This window comes from Hydra viridissima, unplaced genomic scaffold (genome assembly GCF_058129835.1).
Source record: "Hydra viridissima isolate aposymbiotic clone 2 unplaced genomic scaffold, HvirCarnegie_v1 scaffold_2, whole genome shotgun sequence".
NCBI classification, from domain to species: Eukaryota; Metazoa; Cnidaria; class Hydrozoa; order Anthoathecata; family Hydridae; genus Hydra; species Hydra viridissima.
This window is the reverse complement of record NW_028324301.1, coordinates 19,445,001-19,472,900: the sequence shown is the minus strand read 5'-3', so window position 1 is coordinate 19,472,900 and position 27,900 is coordinate 19,445,001. Positions and strand designations below refer to the sequence as shown.

Genomic DNA, 27,900 nt, shown 5'->3' with positions numbered 1-27,900 from the left:
CCAAGAGTTACATCACGGAAAGAAGATACGTTTATTGTTGTGTCCAGCAAAAGAAATAGAAAAATTCCAGCCACAATTTTAACAGCAGAACTCAACAAATCAAGGGTAAAGCCAGTATCATCTGATACTGTAAAAAGAAGACTAAGATCAGTCAACTTAATTGGACGCATTGCTGCACGTAAACCTTTGTTGAGGGCAGTAAATAAGAAGAAAAGATTGGAATGGGCAAAAATGCATAAAAATTGGGGATTAGAAGATTGGAAGAAAGTTCTATGGACAGACGAGAGTAGGTTCGAACTTTTTGGTACCCGACGTCGCGTGCATGTTAGGCGTTTACCTAATGAAAGAGTGCTTCCTCAATGTATACAAAGTACTGTAAAACATGGAGGTGGTAATATTATGCTTTGGGGATGTTTTGGCAATGGGTTAACTGGAGATTTAGTTAAAATCACTTCTACCATGGATAAACACATGTACCATAATATTTTGGTTAAGCACGCGATTCCATCTGGTATTCGTATAATTGGGAAAGGATTCATCATGCAGCAGGACAACGATCCAAAACATGCATCTGGATTATGCAAAAATTATTTGAAACTAAAAGAAAGGGGAAAAGTTTGCAAAATTATGACTTGGCCTCCTCAATCACCAGATCTATCACCCATCGAAAAGTTGTGGGATGAACTGGATCGGAAGATCAGAGAAGCAGGTGAAACATCTTTTATTAATCAGCAAATGCTATGGGAACGTTTGCAAAAAGCTTGGAATGAGATAACAGCGGAAACCATGAATAAACTATTAGCCCGAATGCCAAGATCATGTGCTGCTGTTATACGCTCCAAGGGGTCTCATATTGATGAAAATAAAATTTAACATTTACAACTTTGTATATTAACATTTTCTTGATTTTATATATTTAAAATCATCCTAAAATGTATTGTATTTACTGTCTAATTCATTGTTTAATAAACAATTAAAAATAAACGCAATTTTCTTGCAAACTTTTGTTACTTTATTGAAATATTACAAATGAGCGGAGACTTTTGCACGGTAGTGTATATATATATATATATATATATATATATATATATATATATATATATATACATATATATATATATATATTTAGTCTAGGAATTAATTCGTGCGGTTTTACAAGAGATGGTGTAACTAGCTTATTGACCCATCGTTTTGGTTATTCAGCATACGTTTAAAAGCTACGGTTATTACGCATCTTCTTCAAGATATGTCATTTGGTTGAAGAGTAAATAACAACATTTTTTATTTAACTGAAAATGTCAAAAATGTGCCCCATGAAGTATTTTTGCGGGGAGTTCTTCTTCAGTACATTAGCATGAAGAAAAGTACTACCATCGTATTTTGATGGAAGTTTATGGTACCATGCTCTAGCTGAACAAACGTGTCAGAAGTGGTTTGCACGGTTTAAATGTGGGAATTTAGGCTTAGAAGACCTGGACAGCAAAAAAAGTTTGAAAATGAAAAATTGGCAGCATTGCTCGATCAAGATTCGTATTAAACGCAGGAAGAAGTTGCAGAATCATTAGGAGTTGAGCAAACAACAGTTTCTAAACGCCTCAAAGGCATGGAAATGATTCAAAAGTTGTCTCATTGGGAATTGAACACAAGAATTGAAATAAAAAAAAAAAAACGTTAAAAAAAGAAAAAACATTTGCAAATTGCTGCTTGAAAAATAGAAAAAAAAAGGGGTTCTTATATCGAATTGTTAATGTGATAAGAAGTGATTCATTACGAGAATCCTAAAAAAAAGATTATTATGAAAGTAGTTACGAAGATAATTATGAAGTTAATTAAACACTTTACTGACTATATAGATAATTGAACACTATTTATTGAGTTATTAAAATTATTTTAAATAAGGTTTTTACACATTCTTTTAAACATTTTCATTTTGCCGAGTTAAATAATTGTGCAGTATTACTTCACCTAATAGGGTTGCATTTATGTTCTGGTATTTTTCAACTAAAAAATTGTCTGCTCGATTGATATAGAGCCTTTTCTTTACGCCAAAAACTTTTTCAAATGTTTTTTTAAAAAATCGTAATTCGTAAACGTCGTCTTTTAATGCTACCTAACTCTTTACATTGTAAATTCCATATTTAACTTAGCATCATCAACTTCATGTAAGCAATCGTTGATTGTGATAAACACGAAAAGTTTTAACAGAAAATGTTTCAAAGTAAAAAATAAAATGTCATTTACAATTTATGCTGTACACACTAATTGATACTTAGTCACACATAATGTTTGACCCATAAAAGTAAAGTATTCCAAGTACGAAACTACTGTACATATTTCACCGCCACCTCCGCGGACTGGTGGAGGTGGCACAACTTCATCCGCTTGAACGAAGTGGCGTGAATTAAAAATTGTAGTAGTAACGATAATTACCATACAAAATATGGCGCTCTTGAACACAACCATTTTTCATGTAGGTTTGTTTGTTTTAGAAGCTTTGTGCACTTCTTTTAAAAGGGTCGGGTTTCATAATACTTAAATAGGTTTTCCTGCACAATCAGCAGATTTATTCATACAAAAAAGAAAAAGTATGAAATGGTCAATATAAAATTCCTTTGTTTATCGCAAAATTTAATCCTACCACACAAGATGCGGAAATTCCATTTGCGTTGCAAAGGAAATGAAACTGAACTGTTTGAAAAGCTCCCTTAACCAAAAATAACGATTTTTGGTTAAATTTAAAGCAAACTACATGACTGGATACATGCAACTTCAAACTGTATGTGTGTGTGTATATATATATATATATATATATATATATATATATATATATATATATATATATATATATATATATATATATGTAATGGTTACCAGCATTATCAGCTCGTAAAGTTATTTTAACTGAAGAATGCAGTCTAAAATTAGCTGACGTCAGCAGCTTAATTTTTTCATTTTTTATTTTTTATGTTCTTTATGCAGCGTTTTTCAAAGCTAAGACTCCAAAACACCAAAATGATCTTCTTAATTTTGGTCCACACTTTGCATCTTCCTTGAGAGATATCCCTTATATGGATATTATTACAACAACAGAGTCTTTTGCTTTAAAGCTGGAATATAACAACAGGATTGAAAATGCACAGGGTATGAGAAAAAATGTTTTAAAAGAACTTAAAATGGGCAAAAAATAATAATAATAAGCCAAAGTTTGTCGATATCCGTTTGATAAAGGTAATGGTTTCTTAAGGTAATTTCGAGTTTAAAGTTTACAGGAAAGAAGCCATTACAAATATTGAAATTAAACCTGACTCAAATCACGACCCCAAAGTTTTAAGCGCAATATTAAAAGGTTACATTCACAGAGCTTACTCCGTAAGTAGTGATTCACATTTACAAAAAAAGATAAATTTCCTAATTCAAATTTTCAATGAAAATGGTTACAACAAAAACCGATTTGTAAGTATTTCAAAACAAATAAATTAAAGAACAATTAAGTTCAATCCGAGTATGATGCTCTCCATACAGTATCGTTACTGTGGATACCATCACTGTCCCCAAAATTAAGAAAAATTATTAGAAAATTTGGATATATATATATATATTAGGGTGGGTCGAATTTTTTTATCTTTCCTGTACATGAATAAAAAGTTGTCTTGGCATCAGTACAGTATGAAAATAATATTTAAAGATTTTTTATGAAACGTTTAGGGGTCCCAACTTTTGATTAAAGCCTTACCTTATTTGATGTATTTTAACCATTTCCTTGGTACAGTCTAAATACGTACCAACTATAAATCATGGACTAAAATGCGTTGGCAAATGGTTTAGCACCTAACTACAAGTGCTAAAAAAGAAATGGAATAAATTTTATAACGTTATTTACATGTGACGTCACCAACATTAGCAACAAACCATGTGCTGGATTTTTTAGAAACAAGCAAAATATCTAATATATTATTTTGTAATTTTATTTTCTTCTTTGCAATAATAGATCTATAGTAAAATTCAAGTAGGCTAATATAGATGTATACTACAGTAGGCTATAGTTTAGACTGTAGAAAGATCACTTCGTTTAACATGTAGGCCTATTTATGAGAGGGCTAAACATATTATAGTCTGTATAAATATTGGAATATTTATTGACTAAATTCTTATGAAAAATTGTTTTAACAGCTTTTATTTATTGTAACCATAACTTGTTGTAGTTTTTTTTATTATTTTAGACAAATATATTAAATATCCATATTTATGTGTACACGAAGTGCAACTAAACATCCATTGTTTGGACAGTTAGTTGATCTTCCTGAAAATCAAATCCCATCATATGAAGACGTTATTAAGGCGTTCTATTATAATCAGAAAACAGTATTAGAAATTAGCTTGCAAGAAAGATATTCAATTTTAGCAGACAGAGTGAAATGTATTTATTCAAAAGCAAGTATTCCTACAATAGAAGTGAATAGCACAATCATTAGGGTTAGAAGACTTATGGATAAAGTACATACACTTGAAAAATATTCAGATGCAAAAAGAACATCAGACACGTTCACTGAAAAGTTGAATTCTTTTCAGCAGTTATTTGACATTTGTACCTGCAAATGCTTTGATTCGGGCATTAGAGATAGGAACTTATGCACGTGCCCACTGCCAAATAAAATTCCATTGATAGAGTGGGATTTCTGGGTTGACCAGAAAACTGTTAGAAATATGATAATTGGTGGAGTAGACAAAGAAACGACAGCAACACTGGAAAAGAGACAAAAACGCAAGTTTATGAAATTAGTGTGTGATGAAGCACAGTCAAAAGAGGTTGAATATGAAACTGAGAAAGATATTGATGAGGATGAGCGTAACACATCTGAAAGTAATTATACATCAGAGGAAGAGACAGTATCAGTGCAGAACAGAAACAAGTACAAGGAATTATGTAAAGCAGTTGATCGATGCAAAATTAGCAACAGAGATACATGTCTTATTGTTAATGCTGTTTTAAAAGACCTCAGTATGTTGTCTTCAGCAACAATTCTTGATCCTTCAAAGCTACGTCGACAAAGGAATTTCTTGAGAGATACTCTGGTTGAAGAACATATGCAGAGCAATAAGGAATTTTGCTGTATAGGCTTTGATGGAAAACAAGACGCTACATTAGTTGAGAGTTTTGGTTGTAGAAGAAGTAAAAAAGAAGAACACTATAGTATTGTCTCGTATCCAGGAAACATATACATCGATCATGTAGTTCCTGAAAGTAGTAAAGCTGCTGATATAACAAAGGAGTTAATGTCAGTTATTATAGAGACAAACTCCGTAGAAAGCATTCAAGGTGTTGTGTGTGATGGCACAAATAATAATACAGGTAAAAGCAACGGAATCATAAGAAAATTGGAGGAGAACTTAGGTAGACCATTACAGTGGTTGGTATGCCTTCTACACTGTAACGAGCTGCCATTTAGAAGGTTTTTGGCAGGCGTGGATTTTGCTCGAACTACAGGACCTTCCACATCGACAGGTACAATTAGCTCAGCTCTAGAATATGATCCGAATGAATTGCCTGTCGTTAATTATTTGCCCATTACTGGTAAGGTGACTGATTGTGATGAAGCTGTCAAGAAGGATCTTAGCACAGACCAACTGTACTTTTTGAAAGCATGTCTAGCAGTACAGCGTGGACGTCAGGCTTCTACAGACATTGATTTCCTCGAGAAGAGTTTACCTGGAAATATAAGTCATGCTCGGTGGTTGACGAAAGCGAACAGGATTTTGCGTCTCTACATGTCTAGAGAGGTGGCATCTGAACCTCTCAGAAGAGTAACGCATTTCATTTTGAACTTTTACGGACCCTCTTGGTTCAAAATCAAATCAAATTCTTCTTGCCAAAATGGTGCTAACAACTTCTTTTACTTAGTTCAGTTGTTTCAGGAACTTGATGCATTAGATCAGGCTTTGGTTCGTCCTGTTCTCGAAAATAACTGCTACTTTGCACATGCTGAAAACATTCTGTTAGCTGCAGTTAGTGATAGTGATATGGAAGTCCGTCGTTTTTCAGTAGAACAAATAATAAGAGCAAGAGAGAAGCAGACTAATAGTAACATACCGGTTCGCGTCTTTGATAAGAAGGATATAACATTAAATTTGGCTGCGACATCGTTCATTAACATGATTGACTGGGACCAGAGTAATGTTACATCTCCTCCAATGCTATCACACCTTTTAAATGATCAACTTACTTACACACATCCAATACTACTGCCCGATGTTCCATGTCATTCACAGGCAGTAGAGAGAACAATTAAAGACGTTAGCGCTGCGAGCTGTAAAGTTTATGGGAGAAAGTCCCGTCATGGCATGGTGTTACAGAGTAAGAAATCCAGATTAGAGATACCAAAAATAGACAGCAAGAAAGATTTTATTAACAGTTAGGTTAAACAACTTTGTATTGTTGCTGTTTAACATTGATTCGTTACAGTTTACATTATTTTTAATTTGTAATACATTGCAATACATTACACTAACATTAGGTATTTATGTAGTCTTTCTAGTCAGAGTTGGGACCTGTAGACACTGTCCATAAAATAAAAAGTGAGGTTTTTTCAAACGAGTACATCAAAAAGCAACTTTTTAGACATGTACAGGATCTCCAACTTAATATTTTTTACATTTCGACCCACCTTAATATATATATATATATATATATATATATATATATATATATATATATATATATATATATATATATAAGTTTTTTATATAGGAAATTAACATTTGGGTAAAATTATTAGTTATTTTATTTCTAAATAGATATCTAATTAAAATAACTAAATTATTTTTCCCATAACTTTTTTTTTTATATATACAAAATTTGTCATTTCTTAAATTAGGACTTTCTTAAAACATATGACTTTGTTAGGTCATACCACGGTATATGGGTGGTTAAAATCTTTTGCTAGTCCACTCGACTATATATATTTTTTTAGAAAAAAAATTCAATGAATTAAATGAATGAAAAATTTAAAACTCTTGCAACGTTCAATATATTTCTTAAAGATGTTTTGCTTTAAATGCGATTATGTAATAGTTAATTTCTGCAATACTTTCAATGAAATATTATTCAGTGATGTTGTTTTGGCAACAAGCTAATAAATTTGTTTTAAGAACTACACAAGTATGACAGAATTTAATAGACACCAAGATAAAATTTAGTTCTACCATTACTTTTTGTATAATGTGAACAAATCTTTATTAAAATGATATAGTTACCAAGATTTTATGAGAAATTTCGAAGATAATCCACGTTGCAATGACTCATTCATGGCTACACAAGCTGCGTTTAGTCCAGAATAGTTGTTAGGCACCCTTTTATAAGTTAAGCTATAATGGCAGAGCTGCAAGAAAGAAACCACTTCTTCGTCCAGCCTGTATCAAGTGAAGAAAGGATTGGGTTTGTGATATTTTTGAAATATTGAGTGTCTATTCATTTCTGTCATGTCTGAATGCAAGGCCTCCAGATCTCCTTGATGTTCTGAATACTATCCGCAAACCCGAGAGTGGAGGCTAATGGGAATTTCGACTATGGCCTCACGCTGGGTGAGGGCCCACCAGTTATAGTGATAACAAAAAAAAATTAACCTCTTATTTCCCCAAGAATTTGTTGATTGCCGTGTATTTTTTGTAAGTAGATAAATTTACAAATATTTAACAACTTTTTAAAACAAAAAATTAAAAAATTTGACTCAAACTTTTGTCCGAAGGTTAGCAACGATGCTATGTCAGCAACGTTTGGATTCATTTCACTACACTAGAAATTTTGAAGTAGCATTAGATTGAATGGTCCTGAAGTAGCGATAGGCACAGTGTGCCTTTTAACAATCCTGGGCAAATTCATTTTTATACTTATCTCAAAGTGTTTATTTGTTTTATACTTTGATAGCAAGTTGTCCATAGTATTTAAAAAACAGAACCTGATTTTTTTTATAACGATGCAGCTTTTAATTAATTCTGAGCATGTACGAACTTTTAAAGCCGAACACCTACAGCTGTTGATAACAGTTACTGTCAATGATAATTCAATACATTTAGAAAATTGTTTGCGTCTGAAGCTTCTTTCTAAACTTTTTATTTCGAAATAAGGATTGACATAATAGTCTTTTATCGTTGATGCTTTCAGATTGAAATGAATATCTTTTACTGAGTTGTCGGATTCTTTTAAAATGTGTGTAATTTTTTGTCAAATCGTAAAGTTATTTTATAAGATCTTTGTAACTTATAAAATTTTAATTTTTACCGAATGTGATTACATTATTATATGGAATAAAACCTTTGAGCTATTAAAAACAAAAAAACATTCTGCGAATGTTTGCGAGCTAATTATATTTGTTCTTATTTACTGAATGCTTCATGCAATTTCTTAGCTCTTTTTAATGTATGATTACGAAACCCAGAAATGTTTAATGCAATAATGAGTTACGTTATTGTAAAAATAGGAGACTTTGGATCTCCATGAAATAGGGATACAACTCCGTAAAGCAGAGATTTACGTAGCAGGATTCATCTATGAAGGTTTATTTATTTAGTGTTTCTATGGTCCCAAAACAAATTTTCTGTGGAATAGAGGATACTGAGACCATCATTTGAAAAAACCCTGTTACGTCATTTACTAGGTATTGCCGCCCCATCACACTGGTGTTTGTGAAGAAATATACAGATTTAAACTAAAGAAGTCAATGATTTAAAGTAACATATTGAAATGCTTACGCCCACCAAAGTTTCTCTTAGAGTTCTAGACATTACGAAAATACATATGATAATACATATACATATGACATATATATATATGTCATATGTATACCCAAATATTTATTCAATCTCCAGTATTACAAGGAACACATACCACAAACTTTACTAATAAGATGCTTTACTACTAATATTTTTTTGTAAACAATGTTTATTTATAGAGAAACAAAAAAAAAAGATGTTGATCCTTCTTGATGTGCTATGTATAAAAAGTTTAACAGGTACAATAAGTCCGCACTGCGTATAAATAAAGAAGTATAAATAAGTGAATTTATATCTATTGAATATGTAAGTGATGAATTAATAAAAACAGTACTAAAAAATGAGATTTTAATTTGAAAACCTTGTCATAAATGTATTCGCCATTTTTACAATCAAAACAAACACTGGATTTATCTTTTGTTTTACTTTATTTTTTCGTATATATTTCTTGTATACTGAAAGCATTATCTTTTTCGAGGGGAGTTTTTTTTTTCTTAGATAACTATTATTATTCGATGTATTAAATTGATATTTGTTGAAATAGTAAATTTACATTGTAAGAAGGGTTTAGGGAAATTTTGTAATAAGGATTGTGTAATATACATATTTATAAAGCATTTATTTACACTGTTACGGAAAAAGGTGTTCATGTAAAAGAAAAAAGGTGTTCATGCGTGATACTATATGAACACCTATTAGGTGTTGATGTAAAAAAAGGTGTTCTTGTTGCATTAACACCTAATAGGCGTTGCTGTTAAAAGGTGTCGATGCAAATAAAGGTGCTCATGTTTAATAGGTGTTCACGCAATTACAACGCGTTTATGACGCACATATTTAATTATTTAAAAGTAAACATGATCTTCTTAACCTTTCTGTTTACTCATAATTAGCATGTTTTAACAAAAAATTTTCCAATTTAGTTTTATGAAAAAAAAGTTCCATGAGCGCTAATAATATATGTTTTATAAAACAACCTATCATTTTATATTATATACACATTAAGACTATAAATATGCAAGCATATTTTATAACAAATAAAAATTATCAGTAAAAAAGAAATTCATATATTTGAAATAAAATTTTAATACAAGTTTTTTAAGTTGTTTTTTTTAACTTTTAAAATATACTTGACTTCACCAGTTTTTGCAACTAAACGGTTGTCATGCTGACTAACAGAACTTGCATTAAAATGGTATAATAGATATCTGCTCTCCAGACATTTGATGAATGATTATCTAAAAACGAGCAAAAATTTTTATAATTTAACATTGAAAAAATATAATAATAATAATTACTAAAACATATTCCTACTGCATTTCATTTTTAGTTCATTTCATAAAAGAAAAACTACATAATGTTACCTTTTCATTTACTTTACTTTTTCCATCTGCAGATGATGAGAAAGAATTCTCAATAGAGAGTTCTTTCTCTTAAATATTTTCAGTCGGAAGTTCAATCTTTTGTTCAACCCATTGTTGTTTTCTATTTATTGTACCCCTGAATAAACTAAACAAAAATTGTATGAGAACAAATAAGATCTCCATAAAACAATTAATATACAAAATAAAAAAATCACACAAATACATTTATATACAATGTATAATAATATCTAAAACTGCATTTATCAAATAGGTTCCTGAAAGGTTTTTGAAAACTTTTTCATATCATCATTTTAAATCAAAGATCCTTTAAATAGGCAAAAGTTTATACAAACAAAGTTTATTTTTTTATAATTTCTTTATTAGTTTTATTTTTCCTTAACTATATGGTGCCTTACAAGCAGTAGTATTATTTGTATGATGTATTAACTGATTTTAAGACTGACAAGTTGTAAAACAGCTGATTATACTCAGTTGAATTAGAACTAAGAATCGAAGCCTTATAATCAATTAAATATAATCAGCTATTTATTTTATAAATAATTTACAAACACAAAATATGTGAATGTGACAAAAAAAATTAAACTTAGAACAATTTATATAATAAAAAATGTTAAAAAAACATAAAACTATTAACATAAAATGTTAAAGATAAAACCAAAAATATATTTAAAGCATTTTAACAAAGTCATTATAAAAGTAACAAAATAGATTTTACAATTCTGATGTTACTCATTTTTCTAATTTGCATAATTATTTCTAATATTTCAAAAACCGCCTCTTGTTTTTTGCAATGTATTAAATTAAACGCTACACTCAAAGAAGTGCCGACAAGAAGAACTTCGATTAAGTTTGCACAGGGAATAGAAAATTTATCAACTGTAACTGCAAAATCTCCATTTTCATAGTGAAGACGAATCATATTCTATAAAAAAATAAATAAATCAAATAGATCAAAATAAGTTATTTTTGATGTTAATCAAAAAAAAAAAGAAGACAAAACAATTTTCACTAGTATAGTTTCATAAAAGATATATGCATTTAAAAACAACTTATACTTTATATTAACTTGTTTATTAATTACGCAAATAATACACTAAAAACAATAAATAATACAATAAATTATGCAATAATAATTATGCAATAAAACAGTTATAGAATGGAGTTTCAAGGCATAACAATAACTTTAAACTAAATAATCATTATTATTAATTTTACATTAAATGATTTAAGAAATTTTGAAAAAATTAAAATTGCTGTTGTGTAGATTCATCATCATGTAGTACATCAAAGCTTGTGTTTTGGAGTTAGAGTTGAGAGAGGGTTGTAACAATAACTAAAAAATGTAGCTCCATAGGCCTTGTAAAGGGAATTCAAAAAAACTTTAACTTTAAAGTTAAACTTACCTTATCAGTAAATTCTACAAGTTTTTGATAACATCTAGCCACAATAAATTGAAATCCAATTGTATGTGAATCGGAAGAAGACATTGTAGGATTTACCATCTTTACCAGATTAAGAACAGATGAATATCTCTTTAAAAATGGGGCCCATTTCATACAAATATTTCTTAGCGAATCTTTCATCAAAACTTGAACCTCTTCAAAGTCTAGTCCATTATCCTTGTACGGTGAGCTCTCATTTAACTGATACACTTGGAGCATTCTCTTGCTTTCATTATATACCTAAAAAAATATAATTTTTCACAGTTACCACTAATAAAATGAGGATACCAATAAGGATTTTAAGGAGATTTAAGGTGAAATTTCCCCAATTTTTAAGAAGATTTAACCCTGAACAGGAAAGTTTTCATTAAAAGATAAGGACAACTAAGGAGAAAGTCATTACTTTTTACACATTATCTTTGTTTTCAAATAGATAGAAAAACGTCAAAAACAAATTAGGTAAAGAAATTCTTACATTTTTAGCTGATAAAAAGTAGGACTTAAATAATTCTAACTCTGTCAAAAATCCAACAGTTTCTCTTGCATTATTACGTTGCATGAAAGTTGTTTCCATTACAACCTCTTGTTCAAGTGAGGTTTGAACATTGTTTGAAATTGTAACAAGCTAAAGTGTTTTATTAAAATATGTAATAAACATTTATACAATCAAAAATATGATAATTTATAAAACAGATATAAAGCTAATATGTGGTACCCAATTTTTTGTGACAATCTAGGAATTGCAATTTAAAAAGGTTGGAGCAAATAGATAATTGTAAACTTACATATGCCTCATTTACAATGCCTGATACTTCATTAATATTGGTTATAAGTCTTAATGGTTCATTGATATCACTGTCACTTACTGCTCTAAAATAGATTAGGACACAATAGAAATATATAATATGATCATAAAATAAAAAAAAACTATTAAATTGAACAAGCATTGATCATCCATATCACATTTTAAAAATCCGGAAAACTGACTGCGTAAAATATCTGGAAAAATCCGGAATATATTTTCCATTATTTTCTTCTTAATCTTGCTTTGAAAGTAAACAAAGAAAATCAGGAGAAATTAATGAAAACTGACTAACTTTTCATCTTTTTATAGATATTTAGTTTAATACATAATAATCAAGTATATTTATATAAAAAAAACCTCTTCATTGCCTTTGACACAGTAGCTTTTGCATATTTCTTTCGCTTTTCAATGACAGAAGCACAATTCATTTTTCTTCTATAATTTTTGAACCTGTCAATAATTCTTTGGTGGAAGCATTTCTAGTAGTAAAAAAAATAAATTAACGTTTTTCTTTTCTAGTCAATTTAATCGTGTATTGCTTTGTGTAGTTTCCATTATTACTTAAAATGATATTAAAATATAAAAAACTTTATTATTTATAATTCAATTTATAATTTATAATTTTATTAAAATTTTATTCATAATAAATTAAAATCACATGTTAAGTTTTTTAGATTTAATCAATTTATTTAAAAGTCATAACACAACTGTAATAAAATGTTTTTATAATAGTTATAATAAAACTTTACATTTTTTTAGCAAGGATAAAATATTTTTAAACAACAAAATATTATAATTTAATTTATTGAATTCAACCACTACACCACAGATTAACTCACTGAATATTGAACAGCTTTGAACTCTGGATACTTTTCTTGAATAACCATCACCAGCTCATTTAATTGATTTCCATTTATATATCTATGATATTGAAACAAACTAATTTAGTTTAAGAACTTAGAGTTAAAATATTTAGATAAAAAATCTATATAATACAACTAAAAACACACGGATTTTGTTGATCAACATATTCCAATACTTTATGAAAAATGATCCCAACCCAGTGGTTCATAAATTGACCATCTGCTACAATTGATTTGGCATCAAGTATCCCACATGTAAGCCTTGCTTCCACAATTGCATCTGTTGGGATTTCAAATTTCAAACCTGGCCATTGTTTTAAAGAAATACTTTCATTTCCCACAACTTCTTCTGATGATTTATTTAATGCTAAACTTGACACTTGACGTTCCAAAAAAACTAGTTTCAAATTATTATTTTTAACTAAAAAATCGAGGGTTTCTCCATCATCTATTTCTGCACCAGAACCATCATACAATTGTAGCAAATTACTGGACGAACATGGGAACTTATTGCCACATTTTGACAGCAAATCAGAATATGATGTGTATAGAATAACTTTAATTGTGTCACCTTTTTGTACATTAATTGATTGCATCTGCAAATATCGATGATAATATATAACGCAAAAAGTAAATTATTTTGTTATTGTATATAATTAACTAATTAGTATTAAATTAGTATATAATTAATACTATCATTAATATTAATTATCATTAATATAAGATATAAACATCATGACCTACCTGCTGGCTTTATAAGAGGGTAATAGGGAGGACGCAGAAGTTTGCCAGGGCCCTGGGTTTTTTCAAGGGCCCAAAGAAAAAAAGTGACATTACATAGTTACTAGTTTTGTTTAATTTTGAATAAAATAAATTATAAACATAAAAGGCAGAAATAACAACTCATGAAAAATATTCATATGATAAATAATCGGACAATAAACTCTTTTTCTTTTATTTCAACAGATTTAGATGCACTTGATTTAAGAGAAAAAATGTCAAGTAAAGAAAATGAGTTTTTATGATGCTCTACAACATATGAGTTAACCAAAGGAAAAAATGATATTGCTATTTCTTGGCACATTGCATACCAAACATTGTTAATAGATATCAAATAATTTATTTTAACAGCTTTTTCTTCGCTTAGAATCAAATAAGAAGATACTGTCAACTGTTTTCCCTGGACTGTTAATTTTTCTGTATGAAAAATTGTGTTCAAATATGGTTTAAACGGTTCAAGAAGTACTTCTTGAGCATGACGAAGAGATATCTTTGCATATGAGATAGATCCTGAAAAATAAAATATTTGTATAATATTGCATGAAAATAAACAAATATGTGATTATTCAATTACTATGATTGCAGCTTACCTGGAACAATATCATTAGTCCTTTCAAGTAGACGTCTACAAGTTTCATGCATTTGAAACCTTTTTGAAAATGAATATATAGGGTTTTTGAATTGATGACTAACTCTGACTAGCTTTTTAAAAATCTGATGCCGTTGTTCAAAACGCATGCACCAGAAAGTTTTCATTGTTCCCATGTAGCTTGAAAGGTCAGGATAGTGAGTGATGAAATGAAGCTTTGCTGCTACTCTTGTGCCATTATATAATGTTTTGATATAGTTAATAAGTTGTGGAATAAGAAAATACAACGATTCAATATGTTCATTACAACGGCTATTTAAAATCAATAAAATTTCACAATGGATAATCATCATATCCCAATAAGGTGCATCTTCATCATAGAAATTATCAAAAAGAAACAATGGCAAACACAATGAAATGGTTAGCATTTCACTAGCAGTAAGTGCCAGCTTTGATGTCATATAAGTTGACGTCAATATTAAATTCACTGGCAATTTTACATCTCTTAGCAATAAATTCATACCAATCAATGTTAGTTTTCGCTTGGCCATGTAGTGATTCAAAAATGTTGAAACTACAACATGGCTTATTCCTTCTAAAAAATCATGCATGAAATCACTTGGGAAAAATGCAGGTAAAAATACATACGGTAAGTGTAAAAACGGAGATAACTCCAAACATCCATGTTGTTGTTTTGTACTATCAACAATATAAGATTCGTGAGTTCTTTGAAATACATTTGTGTTTTCCTGTCTAACACAAAAGTAACAATGTCTACATATGTATCCACTATGAAAATGTGATTGCAAACCAAGAAGCGGATGAGCTGTTAAATTGTCAGCAGCCATAAAACATGCAATAACATGATATTCTTCATCATTTACAAAAAATGTATTAAATAATAAGTTGAACAAGTCATCAATAATTGGCTTAAAAAACTCATTGAGTGTAATTTTTTTAACCACTTTAAAATTGCACAATGAAGCTAAATGATAGTTGCTCATTTTAGATCCATTATTGTTTTGGTTTAAAATAGAAAAATAAATGGCTGATATTTTATGTATACCCCTACTGGTACCTATTGGGTTACATACCTCTAACTCATCAGAATACAAACCAATGTATACTGTTTTGGCTGGATCTGAAAATGGCAGGATAGAACTTTGAAAGTAGTTTGATTTTGAAAAAGATAAAGAGTCCGGGTGCAAAATTATTTGACCCTTAAGAATACTTTTTAGGTTTTCTCCTAGTGGCACATGATAAAAAAAATCCTCACCAACAGTAACTTTCACTGCTTTTACATGACCCAATTCACCTAAATAACTATCAAACTTATCTGGACTCGTGCAATGTGATAAACACAAATCAATACTGTAGTCTCTTTGAAGTTTACACAAGAAAGATTGGGCATATGGGTTGTGAATTGATATGCCAGCCTGTTGCAAAAAACTTTTAAATGAGCTACATACGTCACCCAATATAGCTTTAACTGAATCACCGTGTAGCAAAAGTAACTTTTTTGATGTATTTTCAGAAAGCAAATGATAATTCATAGTTATCATAAAAAACTTTTTTATCTCATCAAACATGTCAAATATATCAGTGGACTGGTCTGCATTTTTGTCACATAACTTTGTCTCAATACAAACTGGCAAATCCAATTGAATAGGTGATTCAATCTGATTCTGTAAAATATTATGTTGTCGTTCATCTTGATGCCTTCTATAAACATGATTTTTAGCAACTACATAGTTTTTAAATTCAGCAGAACAAAAATGGCACGGTATTCTAAAAAAAATTACAAAAATTAAAATGTTATAACTAATGTTTGACAATTGAATGTATAAAAGTTTGTAACTTATATATATATATATATATATATATAATATATATATATATATATATATATATATATATATATATATATATATATATATATATATAACTTTCAATTGAAAGATATATATATATATATATAATATATATATATATATAACTTTCAATTGAAAGCTATATATATGTATATATATATATATATATATATATATATATATATATATATATATATATATATATATATATATATATATGTATATAGCTTTCAATTAGATAATAACTTTTTAATTTTTACATGTATGTGCATGTGTGTATATTTTTTATGTAAATGATGAAAAGTTAAAGTACTTTTGTCCATAATGGATTCGATGATAGTGAGATAGCAAATTGCCAACGGATTTGCATCTAAATGAACACTTGACACAAGGAAAAGCCATTGCAAATATTTTTCGCGCCAAATGACAAATATTTTATTCCAAAATAAGCTTTTTCTTCGTTCGCCCTAAGAATTTACTTTTAAAGCTTTATGTTTAAAAAGGTGTCGACGTCGACACCTTTTTACGTGGACACCTTTTTTTTTAACGCTAACACCTACTTTCTAAACAGTTTGTAATTTTTTGTCTTCAACACCTACTACGTTAACATAAACACCAATATAGGTGTTCGCGTTCATATTATCAACACCTTTTTACACTAACACCTTTTTTTTCAGACACGGACACCTTTTTCCGTAACAGTGTAAGAATTTACTTTTAAAGCTTTATGTTTAAAAAGGTGTCGACGTCGACACCTTTTTACGTGGACACCTTTTTTTTTAACGCTAACACCTACTTTCTAAACAGTTTGTAATTTTTTGTCTTCAACACCTACTACGTTAACATAAACACCAATATAGGTGTTCGCGTTCATATTATCAACACCTTTTTACACTAACACCTTTTTTTTCAGACACGGACACCTTTTTCCGTAACAGTGTAAGAATTTACTTTTAAAGCTTTATGTTTAAAAAGGTGTCGACGTCGACACCTTTTTACGTGGACACCTTTTTTTTTAACGCTAACACCTACTTTCTAAACAGTTTGTAATTTTTTGTCTTCAACACCTATTACGTTAACATAAACACCAATATAGGTGTTCGCGTTCATATTATCAACACCTTTTTACACTAACACCTTTTTTTTCAGACACGGACACCTTTTTCCGTAACAGTGTATGTTGCACCTTTTTAGGTTGAATTAATGCTATTCAGCTTTTTGAATTTGCGAGTTCCAGGCAACTGCACTTTTAAATTTTTTTTAAAAGCATTTTGACATAATCTGAATGTAGGATATTTCTAAACTATAGAGAAAAAAGAAAAAATTAGATAAGTGGTATAAATCTTATATATCCCCAACCCAATGACAACAATCCAGAGAACTATTTTTACTTTTATTATCAAGAACATTTGTATAGATTACGTAGAATAAGCATCGGCATTTGGTTTTTTTCGTTAAAAAGGAATATTTAACGAGTAAAGCACAAATTTTTTATCTGTCTTTTAAAATAATCGAATTTTCTGAAGTCTATTAAAATATAACTCTTTATGCGTTTAAAAAAGGAAAAGTTTAAGGTGTAAAAATAAAATATAAAATTTATAAAATTACATACAAACTTAATCGGATAGCAACTCTGCGCAATGTCTCAAAGGGTTGAAGCAAAATAATATAAGGAATGTGAGGCCTCAGAAGGTTTTTTCTTGAATCTTACAACTCTAATTCTAAATATAAAAGTTATTTCAAACTCGATTTATTTCAAATGGCTGATAGACATTTGTACTTTTTTTTTGTTTAACACGGTTAGCTATTTATGGAATTTAAAAACCCCTTAATTGCTTAATGTAGGCTTCAGCGTTAATAACTTAATTATGCTACCAATATTCTTTGTAAAAAAAAACAATAACTTTGAAGCTAGAAAAGAATGGAAAATGAGTTTGATGTCGTAAAATCTTGAAAAAATACCACAATAAATTGAATTAAGAAAAAAAGTAATATATCTATAAAATAAGCTATGAAACTTTTTAAATGATCACAAATAATAAAAATACCGGGGACTCTTCGTCCCAAAGTTGTCATAACATCGAGACAATCAAATAAAAAAGCTCAGAAATTATACCGTCTCAATTATGGTTAGCGTTCTATCGGATGATTCAAAATAACATTTTGAACTTTTAAAAAAACGCAGACCTAGAATGTTTTTATATGCTCGTGCGCATGCGTTTAAAATGAAAAACTACCACGCTGGATTTTTATTAAACGAGTTTTTAGTTTTTCTCCACATAAAATTATCAAATGTTTGATTTGGTTGCACAATGTTAAAAGCAAGGGAGGGGCCAACATTAACAAAATATTCGTTATATTCTTGACATATATTTGGTTCGCTTGTTATAATTTTTTTTTTTATCGGAAATTAGTTTTTCTGGTAAGCAAGTGTGCTTCTTTTTTTCTTTTTCTGTTAGTCCATTTTTAACAGCCCAAGTCCTCTTTGTGTCGAGTTTATGCTTATCAAGCTGATTAGAAAAATACCTTATATTTGCTTCTTTTTACTATGTTAAAAAAACTTTTTATAGTTTTTGTAGATTTAAATGTAAAACGAATTCATCCCCATTTTCTTTCTATAATTTGTATTCATCAAAAGATAAAAATAAATACATTTTACGCAATGATAACTTTATTAAGCAGCCCATTTTTCTAACAAGTCTTTTTAAATTTTGTATTGATTATCGCGGACCATTCTTATAGAATAAAATAGTTTTGAAAAATTTTACTGAGGATTTTGTTCATCAAAGTAATTACTTTTCTTTTAAACGAAAGCTTAAAGAATTCATTTTTTAATTTTAAATTTAAATTAAATAACTTTAAAGAACTCAAATATCGTATAAATTTTACCACAATCATTTCTTAGCGGTACTTGACGACAAGGCCGTATGGTCTTCTACGAGTTCCCGCGTTCTTTTATTATTTAATAACGATCATTATATATATATAAATTCTGCTGCAGTGTTGGCAACAAAGATATTCTGCATTTTTAAAGTTTAGAGGCTGTATCCTTGAAGAGTTGCAACGTTTTTAAAGTGTCTGTATATTATTCTTATTTTTTGCTGACTCAGATCTATTTTTCAAAGTTAAGATAAAAGCACAAAAGTAGGTTAACAATATTAAAACAGAATTTTTTCACATGTAATTGCTAATTTTTTCAGTATCAACATTATTTTACTATATTAAACCTAGCAGTAGTGGTTCACCACGACACCTCTTTCCCGCCCACCTCGACCACCTCCAAGACGTGACATGTTGCGGAAATTTGGAAAATCTGCCCTGCCATTTCGCCTCCAAACCTTGAAGGCACAGCGAGAATCGGCCCGTGGTGCTCTTGTCGCCAACTTTGAAAATCAGCCCGTGTAAGTCCTATAAAATGTAAAAAATGCGAAAGAGTAAGAAATTAATCACATGACAAAACTAAAAGTAAAATGTGTTAAAAAATGACACACGTTTCTCTTGTGGTGTGTAAATATTTTCTTGTGGTCCTTAAATAAACTTTTTGTTTAAACATTTGCTAACTATTCAAATTTTATTATGAATATTATAATTTTCTTTATACTTAAACTACTTATTTTAATCTAGCTTACACAGATTTCTAAAGGTTTTTAATTTGTAGATACCAGTAATGCAAACACATTTCAAATACATTAGAATAACTAAACTAATGATTCATAACTTAAAAAGTAAAACGAGAAAATAAATTTAGCAAACCAAACAAACTTATTTTTTTTTTTTTTAGGGTAATGATGGGCTCTTGAGGATAATAAGGTCAACAAACTCTAACTCATTCAATATTAACATAATAACGTTCAGGATATTTAATATATAAAATAAACAGATAAACATTATTTTTACCCAGCATTGCTTTTCTTTTAGCTGAAAAGAAAAGAAAAATATTGTACAAATTGCTTTTATGCAATTTTGTACAATATTTTTAGCAAAATTAGTAAATTAGCTAAAATTGCAATACATACTACATACCCAACTCACCTTTTTTTCGAACTATAAACAAAGTAAATTTTAAACTAAATAAGTTATTTTAACAAAAAACAAAAAATACATATTAAACTAGATAATTTTAACAACTGGCAATATTCAAACTAATTGCAAAAACTTATTGTGAATATGCTTAAATAGAAGTAAAAAAGTGGGTCCAAAATATACTTGATTAATTCGAAACCAACCAATTTTTAAAGATTCATGTATTCCCACTTGTGTGGTTTGCATGGCCTTACATAATGCCATATCATAATTGATATGGCATTATTTTACAGAAGAGTAAAAGCATTTATTTACAACCAGATAGCCCTTCTTGATATTTACCTGTTTTGCAGATAAAGAAGGAGTATTTTATCACGTTATCCTACCACTAAAAAGATTACTGTCCAAGGTTAACGTGAAACTCCTCCTAACCTTAAATAAAATTGAAATTAAGGTTTTATATCATAGTTTTTTTCTGCCTTCACTGTAGTCAAGGAGCCTCACACCCCACCAAAAAAAAAAAAAAATGAAGTAGATTTTAAAGGGTAAATAAATAACAGATTAACAATATTACCTTGCTTGATTTGCATTTCTTTTAAAGCTAAATGTGAAAGAAAGATCAAAAATTTTAAAAATAAAACTCATTTAAACCTCTAAATTTTATGATAATAAAGCTTAGTGAGTTTTCTTCTAAAATCTCAATAATCTTCTCAGTATGACAAGCTCCAGTAGAATCAGTGACAGGAGGTACTCCAAGCAAAAAATGTTCTCCATCACTCAATGCTAAGCGCTCTCTTTTGTGTTTCTTTCCATCAGTATACTCTTTGACTAGCTTTCCATCATAATGAAGAATCATGTTTGATCCAGCCTTTGCTTTTAAAGCTTCCCTGGCTTCCTCCGCTGTTTCCTGTATGACCTTCCTACCAATTCTGTGTATATTGGATTTTGACATACCTTTACTGGAAAGTCCACTTGTATCAGCCACCTGCTTTAAAATATCGGATTGAGCTCTGATGCTTACATGTTTAATCTTCTAAATAAGGACAGTATCTCCTACTATGCCAGCAGATGTAGATGGTTGTGGATCTATTTCATCTTTACTCAAGTCTGTAGAATTAGAGGTGTCTGTTTCCTCTGAAGATATTTCTGTTTCACTTGAAGATGAAACCTGCAGCTCAGACTGATAACTCTGGTCATGATCTGCTCCAGACATTCTTACTCTTGCCTGTTGAGATCTTTGAGCAGAATAAATGTACCTTTTATCTTTCTTCCTAATGTACATTTTCCTGCAACTTCTTTGATCATTTATGAAAATGATATCTTCTGCCTTGTCTACCTGAGATCTTTTCTTATCTTTCTCTAATATCTGTATCACATCACTGGGCATAACATGAAAAAGAGCAGTCGAAATATTGTCTTTGAAAATTATTCTCTTTTCTACTTCTTTAGTGTTATGCCTTTTTTGAAGAGAAATCAGTAATTCACTCATTTTCTTCTGTACTTTGTCCACTCTGGATGTTGGAATTCCAGCTTTTTCATAAATAGCAGTGACCTTTTTAACCAAATACTGACAATTTTCCTCACAAATGAACTTGAAATCATGAGAGAATCCACAGCAGAGAAGGGCGTTATTTTTGATCTTAGGATTTTAGATCAGTATTTTGTTTGATTTTGTCAACCGCATCAAACCACATAAAAATGGGTAAATTGTGTCAACTGTGTATCTTTGAACTCACTTCAAACCTAACTAACTGTTTTATTCAAACTGCTCCCAATATTTTTCTAACTAATGAGAGTTAATAGTACATGGTTCAACATAAGATTAGCCTGTATCTTTCAAACTGTGACTACACAAGCACTGTAAAAATAGGCTTTTTTCACCCAAAAAATCATGATTTTTGAAACTTAATTGGCTTGTGTAGTCACAAAAATAAAGTTTGAGCTCTAAAACTTTACAGATCTCATTTTCTCACATATATGCAGCAGAAAAATGATAGGAGCAGTCAAAATAAAATGTGTCCCTAAAAACGGGACACCCTAATATATATATATATATATATATATATATATATATATATATATATATATATATATATATATATATATAAAACTATATAGATATATTATTTATGTCAACGAAACTCGTTTCATCCAGCGTGGTAGTTTTTCATTTTAAACGCATGCGTACGAGCATATAAAAACATTCTAGGTCTGCGTTTTTTTAAAAATTCAAAATGTTATTTTGAATCATCCGATAGAACGCTAACGCTCAATTATATTTGATATTTAATTTCGTGTATGGTGAAAATAAGATATACGTGTAAAAAGAATAAAATAATTTGCGTATTACTTTGAATCCTATATTGTATCTATACTGATCAAGAAAACAGGATCATTCTCATGAATGCAAGATGAATATACCGATAATTAATTTGCCGCTCTCTTGCTTCGCATGTTATCTTACAGCTTTCATTGTTTTTGCTATTTTATTGGTAAGTTATCAAAATTTTGCCGTTGCTTTTGTTTTTATTTTTAATGTTAAAATTACATCTTTGTAATATAATTTGTATAGTACTATGTTACAGCTGCATATACTGCTAGCAAATTTTCTGTAAATCAATGAAGCTGTAGTACATCAAAATGCAAAAAAATGTGATAGTTTAGTATATTGTAATAAAATTCAATAAGTTATAATGGTTACATACAAAGTTCAGTCGTGTTTAGGGTTTAAATTTAGGGCAAGGGTAAGGTTTATAGATAGGGATGGGTTTATGGCAATTGTTTAATGTTTGGTGTGCTCAATATAAAACTTGTTTATATTCTGAGCACACCAAACATCAAACAATTGTTTCTTATTACATAATATAGTTTTACTTCAAATTATAATCTTTTTATTTTAGTTTGGTTTTGTTCTTTACATTACAACAAATGATCCAATTCCAATAGTCCGTGTTTATAAAAGTGAACAATCATTTATTGATCCAAAAAAGGGAGCCTTAGAAGAATTTCCATTTAATCAACAAATTGGAACAGTCTCAATTTCCGTTATTATTCCAGCATACAATGAAGAAAGTAGATGTAAAAATAAATATATATCATTATTTTTCTAATATATATTGTTTATTTTTTATGATTCTGTTGGGGAAGTATTTAAATAATATATAATTTTAACAGCATCAAACTAAACTGTTTTTAAGTTAAATAATTGCATAAATATATTAATTGAAAGAAGAGTGTCAGGTAAGGAAATTCAATCATTTTATAAATGTGGCTCCTTAAAGGTTCTTTGGTTCTGCTTTTTATTACAAACATTTTAAACATTTGTTAGATATGAGTTTTAACATTTTTATAAATATATTGAATAAAATTACTGTAATAGATTTTTCTAATGTTGAATTTATTTTTACATAATATTACTATTAACGAAATTTAAGTATGATAAGAAATGTCACAATAGAGTGGATTAGTTAAGTGGTCTGCACTGACCAGACCATGCTTGGCTGGGCATATTTTCCAATCAAATATATTTCATGTCCAATGGCTAAACAAAATGTTACATAGTATTAAGTGCAACATGAAAACTAGAAAAGAGGGTTGTCCTAATAACTGAATCTTTAAAAAATGTAAATGATTAAACACGCCTGGTTAAGAAATTCTGGCCTGTGCATTAAAAAATTATTTACTTATTCTGCTTTTAGTATTTATACAAAGGTTTTTATTAAGACTTCTACTTGACATCATTTGCTATGATAGATTTGTATATACCCAGATCTTTTAGGGTTTTGTTACTTTAGATTCTTCAATTCATCTGTTGTGAACACAGCAAACTTCAGTTAATGAAATTGCTTATAATTCTTCAAACTTTCTATGATTTAGTACCCATCATGCTGGATGTGGCTTTGGAGTATTTATGTAAAAGACAGGTAAATAATAACAAGCATTATTAATAGTTGAAACTTTTTTGAATTTATCAGCAATATTTTTTTATGTTTTATTAAAGATGATTGATAAATCATTTACATTTGAAATAATCATTGTTGATGATGGCAGTAAAGACAAGACAACTCAAGTAAATTTTTGAAATAAATTTTAGTTTTTAACTATTGTGTGTTTTTTCTTGCTTTAAATATCTTACATTTTAAAAATTTTTTACTTAATTAGTCTGAGTTCCAGCTTACTTGAAAATAAAACTATAATAGTTATAAATGTAGTAAATTCATTTTTGGTATAATTTCTTAGGTTGCACTAAAGTATGTGAGTAACTATGGGTCTGAAAAGATTCGTGTATTGACATTAAAAAAGAATCGGGGGAAAGGAGGGGCAGTGCGATTAGTAAGCATAAAATAAATCTTTCAGAGTTCTTTAAATTACATTAGTTCTCTTTTTCCTCCATTTTTTTTGAGTTTCGTTGAATTGTTTTGATGTTTTTTTTTCAGGGGGTATTAAGCAGTAGAGGTTTAAATATTTTGTTTGCTGATGCAGATGGTGCTACAAAATTTTCAGATCTAGATATTGTTGAGTCAGGATTAAATGGTTTGTATGGAGGAAAAAATAACATGGCAATATCAATTGGATCTCGTGCTCACTTACAGAAAGAAGCTATCGCAGAGGTAAGATGTTTCATATATTTAAAATAAATTTGTTCTGTGTTTTCAGTTTGTATGTATGTGTATTAGATACATACATACATACATACATACATACATACATACATACATACATACATACATACATACATACATACATACATACATACATACATACATACATACATACATATGCTTTAAATCAGTTTTTAAAAAGTATTTAGTAAGCAGTTTAACTTTTTACATTTTTTTAGAGGTCTTTATTCCGCAACTTTCTCATGTATGGATTTCACTTTCTTGTATATATTTTGTGTGTGAAGGGTATTAAAGATACTCAGGTATGTAAAAAAGAAAAATTGTATTTTAAAAAATTTTATTATAGTTTTTTTTTCTAAGATTTTATATAAAATATTTAAAATCTAAGGGAAAAAAAAATTTTATGTTACCAACAGTTTACTCATTTTAGTGTGGATTCAAGTTGCTGACACGAAAAGCAGCGCTAACTCTTTTTTCTACCCTACATGTTGAAAGATGGTGAGCTTTGTTATGATATTCTGCCAGGTGTGTCATGTAATCAGGGAATTTCGTACAATTTGTCTAAAAAGACCATAACCTTACCAGTGGCCATCCTCTCCCAAGGAAATCAGTATGAGCTTATGTTGACTCAAAACTCAAAGTTTATCTACTCTAATATTCTTGAAAGACTACTTGGAGATATATTTATTATTTTTGTTGTTGTTAAAGTTGTCTATAATAAGGTATTTTTTACAAAATAGCTGTTGAGCCTGGAGTCCTTTAAAGTTGCAGTAAGCAGCTAACCTAATATCCTGATTCATAAAAAGACTCTGATACCTCAACTCCTTAGCGGTCTTTCTCATGGATCTTGTGGTAATATTTTGGATATTGTACAGTGTTGTATTTCACTCTGATAAGCTTAAGTAAATCACCATTGACTTAAATTTGATGCCATTTTATAAACCATGGTTTTCCACATTCTCTGAAGTAGATTTTTGGGCTTATAGGAGATCGCAGCTTCAATATTCATTTTTATGTTATTTTTTCACAAAATCTTATTAGTGGCTTTTAAAGTATTGAACTTAAGGTTTAAAGTACATAGACCAATGAGTGATAAATTTGATGATGTAAAGGTTTAGTGTCAAAAAAACCAAATGATCTGAAATTCTGTGCTTATGTGATGCACCTGGTATAAGAAACTTAGCTTTAAGGTATCTAATAGTAAGTATATTTTTTGGACTACAACTTCTGAGTTAGTTGTTCTGGTGTGCTCTGTTACTGCATATTTAACATATTAACTTGCTATTATATATAATTTATTATTTTAATTGCAGTTATGAAATTTTTTTCAGCAAAATGTCCTTTTTAATTACATTGTTTGATTTTCCCTATTAAATTTTTAGGGCTTTTGATGTTGAACTATTATATGCTGCCCAATGTCTAGGAATACCCATAGCTGAAAAAGCAGTTAATTGGCAAGAGATAGAAGGTATTAGATTTTTATTTTTCTAAGTTTCAAAGTGTATTTGCTGCTGTAGACTTCTGTAATATGGGGTTATATTCCTTTGTTACACAGTACTCTTCTTTCTAAATTATTAAAATATGGGTGCTACTTGTTTGGCTTGTTTATATACTTTTAACTTAATTCATACCGCGCACACTATCATACAAAAATCTTTGATAACTATGGGTTATAGGTTTTGGGAAAAAGTTTCTTAAAATTTCTTTACATATCAATTATTTTCTAATTTTGATCAAGTGACGAATAATTCTGCGTTACTTGTGGTAATGCAAATATTGATATAATTATAATTATGTGATATAATTATAATTGTGTTTTGATACTTTTTTTATTTTTTTATTTTTTTTTTTTATTTATTTATTTTTTTTTTTCAGGTTCTAAAATGGTTCCAATATTTAGTTGGCTTCAGATGGGGAAAGACTTATTATTTATACGGGCTCGTTACGTTATAGGAGCATGGAAAATTTGGACAGGTCCCCCAAACCTAGTTATAGTGCAGTAGATTTGTTTTAATATTTAAAGCCAGACTAGTCGAATTCAGAGTTCCGTTGCTTAACTATTGAACTATATAACGTTTCTTAAACTAGCTTTTAAGAATTGAAATATTTAAATTTATCTGAGAAGTATTTTCTTTATATCAAAACTAAGAGAACACATTGAATTTTATAAAAGTATTATAGTAAGCTACAGACGATTTTGATTTCAATACAATAAGATATTAATTTAGATAAAATATAGCATAAGCGTCTACTCTATGCAAGTTAGATATACATTGACACAGCAACATAGCAAAAAGGTTACAAAATGAAAAAGTATTGTTTTCAACTCCAAAACCTAAAGGAGTTTTTAAAGTATATCAACAAAAACATATCAGATCAGTAATTAGTGGCATATCAATTGTTCTTTATAACCCTCGTGCATCAATTAGAAATAGACTCGATAAGTTCGTCAATTTAAACTTGTTTTATTTGTGACCAGACAGTTTGAAGTTCTTGGGAGATTATTCACCATACTTTTTTTTGCGTAAGTTTGGCGTAAGTACAAAACTGTGAAAGTGGTATTCACGAAACTTACGCAGTTGCGTTTCAAAAAAACTTTAGTAAGTTCAGCACAACTCGGTGCGCAACCTTAATTTTACAGAAATGCTGCGAAATATTGGTAAATAACAAATAGTTATATGAACGTACGGTTTCCGTAACCTTAGTTGAGCTGCGCAAGAGTTACGAAAGTTTGGTGAATACGCACCCTGATTGCAA

At 29.3% G+C, this 27,900-nt stretch overlaps 4 protein-coding genes and 1 long non-coding RNA gene across 8 annotated transcripts; 2 read left to right on the top strand and 3 right to left on the bottom strand.

Moving 5' to 3' along the window:
* Positions 1-7,120: 7,120 nt before the first annotated feature.
* On the top strand, positions 7,121-8,358 carry LOC149892345 (uncharacterized). Its single transcript, XR_016449958.1, has 2 exons — positions 7,121-7,662; positions 7,743-8,358. It is a non-coding gene; the product is annotated as an uncharacterized LOC149892345 (long non-coding RNA).
* A 1,456-nt stretch (positions 8,359-9,814) lies between these two features.
* Positions 9,815-14,082, bottom strand: LOC149892344 (uncharacterized). 2 transcript variants are annotated; one of them, XM_090079112.1, is made up of 8 exons: positions 13,406-14,082; positions 13,235-13,316; positions 12,753-12,874; positions 12,376-12,460; positions 12,066-12,215; positions 11,552-11,830; positions 10,128-11,070; positions 9,815-10,001 (listed from the first exon to the last, which is right to left on the bottom strand). In XM_090079112.1, exons 1-7 carry the CDS (start codon positions 13,852-13,854, stop codon positions 10,837-10,839), a joined length of 1,401 nt encoding a protein of 466 aa, XP_089935238.1. In that variant the 5' UTR covers positions 13,855-14,082; the 3' UTR covers positions 9,815-10,001; positions 10,128-10,836. The 2 variants fall into 2 exon arrangements, with proteins under 2 accessions (XP_089935238.1, XP_089935239.1); XM_090079113.1 differs by having other exon boundaries at positions 13,435-13,583.
* A 14-nt stretch (positions 14,083-14,096) lies between these two features.
* LOC149892343 (uncharacterized) lies at positions 14,097-17,095 on the bottom strand. Its single transcript, XM_090079111.1, has 3 exons — positions 16,812-17,095; positions 14,629-16,415; positions 14,097-14,548 (listed from the first exon to the last, which is right to left on the bottom strand). The coding sequence occupies exons 1-3, from the start codon at positions 16,898-16,900 to the stop codon at positions 14,175-14,177; spliced, it is 2,250 nt and encodes a 749-aa protein (XP_089935237.1). The 5' UTR covers positions 16,901-17,095; the 3' UTR covers positions 14,097-14,174.
* Positions 17,096-19,739: 2,644 nt separating this feature from the next.
* LOC149892342 (uncharacterized) lies at positions 19,740-21,473 on the bottom strand. 3 transcript variants are annotated; one of them, XM_090079986.1, is made up of 3 exons: positions 21,173-21,473; positions 20,396-20,416; positions 19,740-19,906 (listed from the first exon to the last, which is right to left on the bottom strand). In XM_090079986.1, the coding sequence occupies exons 1-3, from the start codon at positions 21,471-21,473 to the stop codon at positions 19,740-19,742; spliced, it is 489 nt and encodes a 162-aa protein (XP_089936112.1). The 3 variants fall into 3 exon arrangements, with proteins under 3 accessions (XP_089936112.1, XP_089936114.1, XP_089936113.1); XM_090079988.1 differs by lacking the exon at positions 21,173-21,473 and adding an exon at positions 21,096-21,122; XM_090079987.1 differs by lacking the exon at positions 20,396-20,416.
* Positions 21,474-22,757: 1,284 nt separating this feature from the next.
* On the top strand, positions 22,758-27,259 carry LOC145192324 (dolichyl-phosphate beta-glucosyltransferase-like). Its single transcript, XM_090079933.1, has 10 exons — positions 22,758-23,013; positions 23,422-23,599; positions 24,398-24,444; positions 24,522-24,590; positions 24,761-24,853; positions 24,958-25,131; positions 25,362-25,445; positions 25,574-25,641; positions 26,526-26,611; positions 27,019-27,259. Exons 1-10 carry the CDS (start codon positions 22,933-22,935, stop codon positions 27,144-27,146), a joined length of 1,008 nt encoding a protein of 335 aa, XP_089936059.1. The 5' UTR covers positions 22,758-22,932; the 3' UTR covers positions 27,147-27,259.
* The last annotated feature ends 641 nt before the right edge of the window (positions 27,260-27,900 follow it).